The sequence below is a fragment of the Montipora capricornis genome, chromosome 11, assembly GCF_036669925.1.
Source record: "Montipora capricornis isolate CH-2021 chromosome 11, ASM3666992v2, whole genome shotgun sequence".
Taxonomy (NCBI): domain Eukaryota; kingdom Metazoa; phylum Cnidaria; class Anthozoa; order Scleractinia; family Acroporidae; genus Montipora; species Montipora capricornis.
In genome coordinates this window covers 42,618,296-42,630,795 of record NC_090893.1, presented here as the reverse complement: position 1 = coordinate 42,630,795, position 12,500 = coordinate 42,618,296, and the positions used below count along the sequence as shown (strand labels likewise).

Below are 12,500 nucleotides of genomic sequence, written 5' to 3'. Positions count from 1 at the left end.
GAGATCCAATAATTCTTTGCCCTCTCACTTTTCGCGCCTTTTTCAACTCCTCTGTTTGTAACGTTTGGTATTCTCGAGAATTCATCTTCAGGATAATCATAAGTAATCTTGAAGAATCATGGAAGGTGCTTCAAGGAAGTTCGTGAGTGGAAAGTGGAAATTGTGTGCCAAAAAAATAAAGCAGATGCTTAATAACGAGGCTTAAAAACGAAGGTATGTGGTGGAGTGTTTCTCTTTAATATAAATGTTTTGCTTCTTCGCTGTTAAAAACATACTCACTTATCACGACTCCTGACCTTATCAAACTGAAACTGAAAGCCCAATTGCAAGTTTAACTTATTCTTTGTTACTTTGGAGCTCCGATTAGATAATGGCCTCAGTGCTTCCAGGTGTTAATTTAATTAATCAGCCTGCAACGAATTCAGGGTTAGTTTCTAAATGATACAGTACTTTTTTTCTATCTTTCTTTTTTAGCGAGGCCTCACAGATAGGGCAGCATTCATTTGGTAATCACTTCAAGTTGTGTGGCCTTCATCTCAACTGAAGTATCAGATGTGCAAGAACCCAGCTACAGTCATACGGAAAGCAACTTGGCTTGAAAAATATTCAAAAGGAGGACGAGAACTTGACCAAGGTTATGAAAAATACCAGTAGTTGGCAGTTTGAACAATCCTACAAGAAATGACATCGTAATAGTCAAGCCATCTTAGGGATCTTGGTTGTGAAGTTTCATGTAAAAGTGTCTGGCAATTCTTGTTCTCATTTTGTTGAGTTTGGAATATATTGCAGCTTTGAAGGATGCAGCTCTTCCAAAACAATCCAACTAAGTTGCATTTGAACTTCATTATGTTAACATTGTTTCTATGAACGATGAAATGACATTGAATTGTTTCTATGCCTAAAACATGTATCGAAAACTATAGTAAATTCACATTAATTAAAGGAAGTTTCAATACAATGCATGTCTAATTGCTGTATTTTAGTAGTATCCTATATACATTTAATTAATTAATATACACCCTCAAACCTGAACATTCTTAACATCTTGTTACTTTAAATCCAATCTGATGATTTTACAGTAAGAGTTTTCAGTTTGTTCACACCTTAGCCCATTATCATAGGCAGTCAAAATTGCATATTTGTGTTTACAGAGCCACAACCTGGTTTTGAAATAAATGTCAAGATGGAAGGTTGAGGAAACAAACATGAGAAAACCCATCCCAGCCATCCAATAAACCACAATGGTTATCCTAAAAAAAATAGTGGTACAGGATGTAAAACCTTTGGGAAATTGTACAACGAATGGTGAACAAAGGAAAACCAACAATGGAAAATACAAGACAGTCACATTTTGTGTGCAAAAGCGAAGATGGTTTTCAAGTGTTCTCCACAGTGGCTAATATCATGACACCACAATGTGTAATTTACAGAAATATGCTTGTTTAAATAGTAAAACCCATGATTGTTTTCAAATGATCTCCACAGTGGTAATAACCAAATAACCATAATGGGAATTAACAGAAACATGAATGGGTTAAGAAAATAAACACATGTTTTTTGTGCAATTCCCATGATGTTTAACACCATAAAAACTTGATGGGAAATTCAATAAACATGCTTATTTCAATAGAAAAACCATGATGGTTTTCAAATGATATCCACAGTGGTAGTAACCAAATAACCGTAATGGGAATTAACAGAAACATGCATGGGTTAAGAAAATAAACACATGTTTTTTGTGCAATTCCCATGATGTTTAACACCATAAAAACTTAATGGGAAATTCAATAAACATGCTTATTTCAATAGAAAAACCATGATGGTTTTCAAATGATATCCACAGTGGTAGTAACCAAATAACCGTAATGGGAATTAACAGAAACATGAATGGGTTAAGAAAATAAACACATGTTTTTTGTGCAATTCCCATGATGTTTAACACCATAAAAACTTAATGGGAAATTCAATAAACATGCATGTTTCAATAGAAAAACCATGATGGTTTTCAAATGATATCCACGGTGGTAATAACCAAATAACCGTAATGGGAATTAACAGAAGCATGCATGGGTTAATAGAATAAACCATCATGTTTTTTTGTGTATTTTCCATGATGTTTAACACCATAAAAACTTGATGGGAAATTGGATAGACATGCATGTTTTCTAAGCAAAAGCCACAATGTTTTTTTTGGTTATTAACATTGTTGGCTTTTATGTGAAAAACCATTCATGGAAAGAATTCCGCTTTTCCATTAATGGTTTCTTCAATGGGATTTAGCTAAATTACCATTCAAAAAACCACTCATGTTTTTTTGAAAAATTTTCCTGTGTGAAACTACGGAGTTTCTTACCACAGATGCACCAGACCATGCAACAACATCTGATACCCAAGAAGAACACCAACATGAAGAGGAACCAAGAGTTTTCACTGCTGAAGAATTACAAGAAGAGATCAGCCCAGAACTGGAAGCCCTTTGCAACAGGATCCTAGAAATTATACAACTAGAACAGAGAATAGGATTACCATCACTGAAGTCATGCAAAAGAACAAAGCTGAAAGCAGAAGTTGGAAAAATCAATGAAGCCATCAAAAGGATTCAGACGCACAACATCACTGAACTGGATTCTTTAATGTATGCATCTGCATTATGTTACTACAGAAAGAACGGGAATGATAAAAGGGAGGAAAGGGGGAAGAACTGAAGAGCCATTCTGGAAGAAAATGATTAAGGGGAATATTGAAACTTGGCAAAAAGACCTGAGCAAGATTGAGGAAGTCCGAAGAGGAAGCATGTGACTAAAACAAAGAGAGAGGGAAAGGTTGAACAGAAAAATTAATATCATCATTCAGTTAATGAGGAAAGGGGCACTTTGTATGTCTCAGGCATGTTGAAACAGAGGATCAAGGCAGGTGGCGATCGAAAGATACGACGAGAGATGTCAACAGTTCAAACAGAACCACCTGTTTAGAACCAATCAGAAGCTGTTCTACAAAACACTAGATGGAAAGGAATGAGGAGAAATGGTGTTACCTGATCCCACAGAAGCAACCTCCTTCTGGAGCAAGATCTGGTGGGAGTAAGTCGGTCACAATGACGGAGCATCTTGGCTAGAGGATGTAGAGGTGGAGCTCAGTACAACAGGGGTGCAAGAAGATATGAGCATCACTGTGGAGGATATTGGAAATGGAGTGGGCAAGATGGCAAACTGGAAGGCAGCGGCCCCGATCTTGTTCAGGGGTTCTGGTTTAAGAAACTGACAGGATTGCACTCTAGATTGCAAGAATGCTTGCAAGAATGTATATGTCAAGGGAATGTACCAGAGTGGATGGTCAGGGGAAGAACAGTTTTGATACAAAAGGACACAGCAAAGGGTGCCCAGGCCATCAACTATAACTGCCCTATTACCTGCCTACCCATGATGTGGAAGCTCTTGACAGGAGTTATGGGAGAGAAGTTATACCACCACTTGGAAAGGAATGGACTGCTAACAGATGAATATAATTTTTTTATTTTTATTTTTTTTATTAACTTTGCCAGTCAAACTGGCAGACCGCCACAACAGCTTGCGCCAATTACTGTGGCCCCCTTTTTTACCCTCCCAACCATAATACGCAACAGAAGACAAACCGCAACACCGGGAACTACGTGCCCTACTCTTAGCGACAAGTGTGTGGGTTCTTTTACGTCCCACAGGATTATGAACATTGAAGGGTTGTGACAGGGGACCTCCGGCTTATCGTTCTTATCCGAGAAGACTAGAGAGTCTAACCATTTTGCAGATGTAGTTACCAAGGCAGCACTTTCTCGTCAGTTATTTAAAGACCCTGAGTGTTGGTCTGGCCGGATTTGAACACACGACCTCCCGCGTGACAGCCCGGTGCTCAACCAACTGAGCCACCGGTGGGCGGTGGGGTGCAGGAAGGGATCCCAGGAAGGATCCCGAGGAAGTAAAGATTGAATGCTTGTAGACAAGGCAATCCTGAAGAACTGCCGGAGAAGGTTGACAAACTTGTCAATGGCTTGGATAGACTACAAGAAGGCATATGATATGGTGCGGCATTCATGGATCCTGAAATGTCTGGAGATGGTTGGGGCTGCCAAGAATATGATCTCTATAATCAGGAACAGCATGGTGAACTGGAAGACAGTATTGACATCAGGAGGAATGGCTCTCGGGCAGGTGGACATTCGGAGAGGAATTTTTCAAGGTGACTCCTTGTAACCACTACTGTTTATAGTCACTGTGATCATGTTACCCTTGACCCTAGTACTACAAACAGGCAAAGGACGTGTCAAGCCCATTCTATAACCATCTACTATTCATGGATGATCTGAAGCTGTATGGAGCTAGCAAAGATCAACTAGATTCACTTCAAGTAGTATTAAAGGATCTTCTCACAAGACATTAAAAAGATGTCTTTTGGGCTAGACAAGACTAGTGTGCTGTCCTGGAAATGAGAAAGGGAAGACAAGTTGGCAGTAGCGGAATTATAACTACCCGATGACCAGCATATCGGGGAAATAGAGGCGGAAGGCTACAAATACCTTGGCATCTAATAGAGTTGGACCCAACTCTCAACGCCAAGATGAAAGGCAAGATAACATTGGAGTATATCAGAAGAGTCAAGAAGTTGTGTAGATCAAAACTCAATGGAGGAAATTTGATCGATGGCATCAATACCAGCTGGGCTGTAGGTGTAGTACGCTACAGTGTGGGGATTGTGGACTGGACAATGGAGGAGGTAACCAACATGGGATAGAAGAACTTAAGGAAGATCTTGGCAATGAATGGCTGTCTGCACAGCAGGAGTAATGTTGCGAGGCTGTACCTGCTGAGAAAGGAAGGGGGAAGAGGACTGATCGGCATCAAGGAGTTTGTAAGAAGGGAGAGCAAATCCCTTCATGGCTACCTAAGAGAGAGCACAGAGTGGATGCTTCAAGCTGCATTGAAGGAGAAAGTGATTGTTGAAGAAGAGAGTCTGCAGGACTACATGTATGAGAGGAGGAGGAAAGACGAGAAAGTTAAAAACTGGAAGGAGAAAGCCCTACAAGGTGCGTTTGTCCAAAAAATATCAGATGAAGCTGGAGAGGGGTCTTGGAGATGGCTCAGGAATGGATTTTTAAAAAAGGAGACAAAAGGTTTGATTCTTGCTGCTCAGGAACAAGCTTTAAGAACGAACTCGATCAAGTACAGCATAGATTAGACCTCAGAGACATGTCACCACTGTGTAGATTGTGTGAAGATGCCATTGAAACAGTACAACACATTGTCAGTGGATGCAAGAAGCTTGCCCAGAGAGTGTATAGGAAGCGCCACGATGAGGTGGCCCTGCGGGTACACTGGGAGATGTGCAGGAAGTATGGGATAGAGTGTAATGACAAGTGGTATGACCATTAACCCTTGCCAACCGTAGGAAATGGAGAAGTGAGGATTACGTGGGACATGACTATCGACACAGACAAAGTGCGGAAACATAATCGGATATTACATGTACTCTAGTGCATAAAGACACACAGAAATGGACACTTATTGACATAGCAGTGCCAGTGGACCAGAACATCACCAGAACTGAAGAGGAGAAGGTTGAAAAGTACCAGGAACTAGCATTTGAAATCAGGGATTCATGAAGCCTCGAAAGTCACAATAATACCTATTGTGATTGGTGCTCTTGGAAGCATATCAAAAGGTGCAAAGACCTGGTTTGGCGAGCTAGATGTACCTGACTTCCTGGCTTTTCTTTGTTGTGATCAATGGTACCATTTACATTATATCCATTACAGAAGATGCAATACATGACAAACGTTTATCATTCTAAGTATTTTTTCCTTTCTTTTCGTTGGCTGAGAGCCCATCACATGACCTGCAAATAACTGCCTTCGAGTAAGACTTGGTGTTTTGCTGCTTTAATAATATTAATATTCTGCCAATGCATAATTGAAACCACTCTCTTGTGTGAAAAGGGCAGTTCGCTTTCCTGAGTTTTCAGAAACATTTAAGTGACTTAATATTTGTTGGAAATTGTGAAAAACAAACTCAGTCATCGAATGATATTTAATTTATTATTATTGAACTCTATTATTGCAAAATATCGTGATTTATCAGTGTCTCACAGATCAATAATTGCCTCGACCTATAATCGGAAAATGTAATCATTAACCATTATTGGGTGACGTTGAACAAAATATCATGACTATTTTGTCACTGGCCAGCAGATCAGTTATTTGCCGATTAGGTTGAAAATGAGGCAATTATTGATCTGTATTATCATTTGATGACTGAATTTGCTTAATTCCACAATTTCCAACAAAATTAATATTAAATCACTTTCTGAAAACTCAGGAAAGTGAACTGCCCTTTTCACACATGCATGCTCAACGTCGCCCAATAATGGTTAGATATTACATTCTTTTCATACATAAGCAAAACAAATAAATAGCTCAAGTAAATTCTTTCATTTTCTTGACAGATGGGAAGCTTGTTAGTTTGGAAGAAGTTTGGAAAACAGTGCCAGATGTGTATTGCAAAAGACTTGAATATGAAAGATGGACATTTTTAACACAGCAGGTTTAGCACTCTCTTGGACCTTTGAAAAAAAAAATCCTCCACATGTAACTGGTACCCGGGGTACATAAATACAGGTTCCTGTAGAAAACCCCATTAACCACTTTCATGCATTTATGGCACTGTCCCCTTAATATGTTTTATTATCCATGTTGAAATTTGTGTGGTGAAGATGGTAAAAAAAGGCCTTATGAATTAGGCTCTGTGGGAGACTGAAGCTGCATGATAGAGCTCTAGCTTTGATAATATGCCAAATAATAATATTCTTTTGCTTTTAATTATAAATGCTAATTAGCTTTTCTATCTTCGCAACCACAAGCAATTTAAGTGCAAAAGAATACCTTTTCCGATCCAAAGGACCACAGTATGTCTAATTGACATACAATTGTAAGTATGAGAGAATGGTAATGACGTCGCTATTTTGTGAAAGTGATCTGTAGACCAGTGGTTTGAAACCTGTTAATAAATTAATTAATAAAGGAGTAAATCTGTAGCAATTAGTTCAATTTGAGATTCACCAGCTTGGGACATTCAGAACCTCCTACAGGTGTACATTCCAAGGTTGATCATCTTTATAATAGAGGACGCACATGTGAATTGTTAATCTTGTGGATTTCTTTTGTTTCAGTCCATGCACCAATCATCTTGATAAATACTTTCTTTGAATATCTCAATTCTGATGAATTTATTATTATTTTTTTTTGAAATGTTTATTTAGGAGCATCCTCATCTTTGCATTCCTTTTTACCAGCTGCACCCTTGTCACACTGCAGACATGATGAAGGCAGCACTAGGTGCAACAACAGACAGGTGTGTATGGCATGACTATTCCAGGATTTTTTTCAAGAACCAATTAGAATAAGGGAAAAGCCTCACACAGTTTGTTAGCTTAATATCTCTATTATCTCCTATTTAAAGTGACAGTGTAATTTGTTTGGATGTCCCTGTTAACCCAAGAGTAACTAATTCAGGGGAGCAGACAAGATCAGTTTTGTGTTTGGGCACAAGGAATAAAAAAACGCAAAAGTTAAAGGCATTTTCAAATACCACATTTTTGTCAACTTCCCAGTGTTATATTTTCTCTTTGGCTTTGTTTAAAACAACGCACTCGAGAGCGATTTGCTGAAAGACACCCCTGAACGTTGACAGTAACATTAAACAGAATTTTAGTTTCTCAATGATATTAATTATACTTTCTTTCTTCTGTGGCAGGTCTGTAAATTACCTTGTAACATGGCTTAGTACTGTGGGACCAGTTGTTGGCCTAAACATTTCCAGTGCTTACTCAATATAAGTGCATACTCACATGGAATTCCATATTTAACAATAAATGTGCAAGATTACTAAAAAAGGAACCATGTGTGCTAATACATGTATTATGGACAAATAATTCATTTCTGTACGAACGCCTTTTATTTAACAAGTTCATTTTCCGCAGCGTTTAGCTTTGTAGGATTTTTTTCCATGGTTTATTTTATTATTTTGGTATTTTTTTAGGTGTTTTCTTTGTGCTGATTTGAATATTAGGGATATAAGAGTTTTACTCAAGAGCGTGTTTTGTTATAACAAGCAAGCAGACTCTTCCGTTGAAATGGCGCGCAGTTGAAAGATAGCCTCAATATTTCCGACCTATATTTCGTCTGCATGCCATTTTCAAAGACTCTGCTTGCAGGTTTATTTTCCCATCTTTGCACTGAATTTATTACAAAAACTTCAATGTGTGAACGTGTGAGCCAAAGGGCCACTGCTGGCACGACGTCTGGGTGACCCTTCAAATGGTCTACATGATCCCCCACTTGAACAAATTAACTGGAATGCTGAAGGAGGAAAGTGTGTGCAGGGGTCTGTGTTCATGTCTTGGACCGCTTAATCTCTTCAAGACCTTTGATGTTTGGAATCAATAACAGAGATTTTTTTTAAGGAAAATGGAATACTACTGTAACATGTATGTGCTGGAAAGCAAATAATTCTTTAACATAAGATGTTTCATTGCATCTCTCCAACAATAAATTATACTTCACACCACGCTAAGAAAAGGAGTTTCCATAAGAAAGAGCAAGAGGTCAGGGAACATCTAGATGATTTTAATCCAAGGAAGCAACAACGGTGGAAACAATGTGGCACTAACAGAATGCTGCCTTTATTACAATAACAAATACAGTGTATATTGTTTTTTTTCTATCACTGGTAAATCCTGTGATTTTACTTCATGTCTTGATGGGTGATCTGCAAGAAAAGGTTCAATATGATGTAATAATAATTATTATCATTGTCCAGTGCAATCGTCATTTTTTAACCAATGAAGGGCAAAACCAAAACTTGCCCCACTGGGGGTGCGTTAGGTGTGAATGACTGTAGTTAATAATCAATGCAAATTCTGATTGGTTCTGTCACAGTGGTGCTGTTGCTACCTATTGTATTTGGGCAGAGTAATGATTCTTTTGTCCAGCTTTTGTCCAATGCTACTAACCAAGTCTGAGGGCTCTTATGTAAGTTCTGTCAGCGGGTAAGTGGCTTGTCACACAGGCCATAAAAATTAATTGTAGCACTGAAGACAATGTGAAATCCTAAGCAATAACATGCACTCAGAATGCAAGCTTAGAGAAAAATCTCTTCACAATAAATCAAGCCAGAAAGCACACCATATCATTTTAAAGGCTAAACCACAGTGAAGCTTCTACTGTACATGTCCATGTAAATTATACACTTGCAGTAATTACAAAAATAAAATTTAGTAATATTTGTTATTATTAGACATAAGTACATGTACAAGGTTGCTGCCTAACGGTCTCCCGGTCGCCTGGGGCACCTTATTTGCAATTGCGCTGGTGACCAAATTTCTGAACAAGTAGCCCGAACGGGAGCCTTACTTGATTCATCCTCGCTTTCTTGTAAATATGATCCCAGCTGGAATTAATTAATACTGGGCTCTTGAAAAAATGACTCAGGCTTCTAACTTTAAATGTTGGAACCCCGAAGTCTGGAAAATCTTCTAAGGCAGCAGACCTTGCCGTCACAAATATTAAAATACATATGAAAGATAATATGATGATGGACTTGTGGCAAGGATGGACCTATCAACAACAGGGACATTGTCAAATTTCTTCTCATTGAGAGCGTAGACAACCTTATTGTTATACAATACAATACAATACAATATTGTCAGTTTTCAAAAAGACATACTGTCAGTTTAAAATCATTGAAGGGTACATTGTATGAATTCTCACCTATCTAAGCCTCCTAGCTTCGCGCTCCGATTCCAGTAAAGTTAGGATATCTCCCTCCCGGACTGGACCTTTTACATTACGGATGATGGATCGGTTTGTGTCATCAAGAAATTCAACTCGCACCTGTAAAGTTTAAACATGTTTGAGACAGTTCAAGTGTTGGATTCAAATTCAAAAGAATCCATATTCCATTCACGTCAATCTGTTTAAATGGGAACTGTTTTTGATTGGATGTGCAGGTTAACTCATTTACCCCTAAGCTGCCCCAACTGATGAGTAAAATCGTCTGTCGTTAGACAGTAAAATCTATTCTTGGTTTTCAAGTGACGTCATCAAAATTTAAAAAATTAACGAGGACTGACCAACCCTTTTGAGATTTTAGGCTAGTTAGTTATTAGAACAGCTGAAGACTTATCTTTTCACAATTTTTCAGTTTGATAGGGTTTGTCGTCTTGTGATAAAGCAAGGTTGAATTTCTAAGCTTTTGAGTGACACGATATTAAAAATTGCGGCCAAGAATGCTATCACGTAGGTTAAAAAAGTAACTTAGCTGCTGAGATTTTGCAATCTGAACAGTCATTGTGTGAGAATAAGTACTCATATAGATGTTTATGAGCCCTCAGAAGACGACTACTGGCTTTTTATAGCAAAATTCGATGAAATGAGCTTTTGTTAGCTTCCAGTGGTCATATTTGTGCCCCTCAGAGGGACACAAACATGTCGTCTTGATACAAAGCCTTATAAATTTGAGTAATACATTTCTGCAAACATCTCCCGCACGAAAAATTGGTCAGACTTGAACCTTTGCGAGACTGTTTGAATGTTCACCTTCTTTTATCTCTTTGATTCTTGACTTTATTTGTTGAATGGTTTTGATGATGGTGTGAAAACTGGAAATTAACTGCCACCACTACGAATCAATGGGTTAATTCTTTGGCCCAAGGTCAACAGTTAAGGACAGGGTGCTCGTCGGAAATTTTGAAAAGAACCTTTAAGAGGTACTGCTAAAGCTCCTGCTGTGGACCTTTTGAAGCTGACCACCCTAAGAGGTACCAAAACCACCCTTTTTAACCCCTAAAAGTTACGAGGTGCACCCCTGTCCCTTTTATATGGCTGTCCCCCACCTAGGAGTTAAGGATTTGCCTGCGAATCTGATTAAAGACCTCCAGATTGGGGGGACAAATAGGACTCTCACTTTTGACGTCCTTGCTTTGTGCATATTAAAGGCCCACCTTCAACCGACAGGCTTTTCGACTGTTTGTTTTTGTTATGGAAATTCCCATTGCTTATCACAGCGATCTGATTGGATAAATTTCAACTTTGGCTGGATTTTCATGTATGAAAATTGTTCTACAGCACGCAAAGCCTGTCGGTTGAAGGTGGACCTTTAAAGCAAGGAAAACACTTTGACCTTCAAAACCCATGGCATTACTCACTGACTTATATTATTTCAGGGGATACTGCTAAATTCCATACATAGCTTACCTGAGTACACTGACCCTGGGAGCCAGTTCTTCCCAGACATTTCGTCACCTACGGCACAACAGAAAACGTAAGCTTAGTTTTTACAAAACTAAACTTTACAGACCCCGATCAATAATTATTGTTCAATACTATTATTATTATTAATTATGTATCTAGTACAGCTTGGTTAAAGACTTAGCAATGCAATCATCTCGTCCCATTTAAGAGTGATATGCCCGATAGGTTATGTTTTATTATGCCACTGAAGTACTTAAATACCAGAGTACTGAATTTATTGAAACACAACCAACGATTAGTATTTGAGGCCATGGCTTCTAACCTCTCGTTAAATGTTACTTAACACGTTCAAAAAGCCCTATGGAATACTTTGATAACAATAAATCATTCCAATATAGATTCCAAAAGGGGAAATTGTCAAATACCTTCGCTAGTTTCACAGGTTTGTCCATTATTGCAAATGGCGGATCAACAAGAGAACGAAACACGTGGTCAGGTTATGGAAGTGCGATCTGAACTATGGGATATAATACTAGCATAGACTGGGAACAAGTTGTCTTCAAGATGGCGTCCGCGACAAGAGCAATGAAAGCTTTTCGGAATTTTCTCATTGGGGTAAGAAACGATTCATTGCAGCTATTTTTGTTTGCAGACGGACTGACATAAATATCTTTCATGCACGCGTTTCTTTTCATTACAGAAAACGCTCAAAGTTCCTTTGAGGTACCCCTATGATCAAGTTTCAAGGTAATTTTCTCCATTTAGTGTCTAACGTTATGACCGGTATCCGGTAAAGGTTTTTTAATTAAATCACTGAAAGACCGGCATGTTTTAAAAATACTCATTCGAAATGGCACTGATGAACAAATTTAGCGGAAAAGGACTTCTGCAAAGAGGCGTTGTCAGTTTTAGTCGTTCAACTTGTAGCAGTTTGGTGTCGGCATTTAATTTCAAGAATTCCAACAGTCAATAATCTTAATTATTTAATGAAACAATTTGAATGCACAACACAAAACAGTTGGGAGTGTTGCATGCACCAATCATGAAATAAACATTGGCATGTTAAAGATTTGCTAGAACAACATTTCCATAGCATAGTATTAATGTAATAATATGTTGTTTCTACAGAACACAACCGCTTCCCAACCTTCCCAATGGCCCGGCTCACAAGCTAAGCCACAATTACTACTGTGACAGAGATTTGAGGCGAGCAGCCAAGCCTCCT

At 38.5% G+C, this 12,500-nt stretch overlaps 2 protein-coding genes across 2 annotated transcripts in view; both read left to right on the top strand.

Annotated features, from left to right (window-relative positions):
- LOC138025027 (ubiquitin-like-conjugating enzyme ATG10) overlaps nucleotides 1–9,319 on the top strand; it is a 22,377-nt gene extending 13,058 nt beyond the window's left edge. Inside the window, exons 4-6 of the mRNA XM_068872257.1 lie at nucleotides 6,472–6,569; nucleotides 7,285–7,376; nucleotides 7,779–9,319. Of these exons, the coding sequence (XP_068728358.1) occupies nucleotides 6,472–6,569; nucleotides 7,285–7,376; nucleotides 7,779–7,860 (272 nt within the window). The 3' untranslated portion in view covers nucleotides 7,861–9,319. The remainder of the gene's footprint in view (nucleotides 1–6,471; nucleotides 6,570–7,284; nucleotides 7,377–7,778) is intronic.
- A 2,458-nt stretch (nucleotides 9,320–11,777) lies between these two features.
- Nucleotides 11,778–12,500, top strand: part of LOC138025028 (NADH dehydrogenase [ubiquinone] 1 alpha subcomplex subunit 7-like) — a 4,317-nt gene continuing 3,594 nt past the window's right edge. Inside the window, exons 1-3 of the mRNA XM_068872259.1 lie at nucleotides 11,778–11,890; nucleotides 11,976–12,022; nucleotides 12,404–12,500. The exon at nucleotides 12,404–12,500 is cut by the window's right edge and continues 50 nt beyond it. Coding sequence (XP_068728360.1) covers nucleotides 11,795–11,890; nucleotides 11,976–12,022; nucleotides 12,404–12,500 — 240 coding nt within the window. The 5' untranslated portion in view covers nucleotides 11,778–11,794. The remainder of the gene's footprint in view (nucleotides 11,891–11,975; nucleotides 12,023–12,403) is intronic.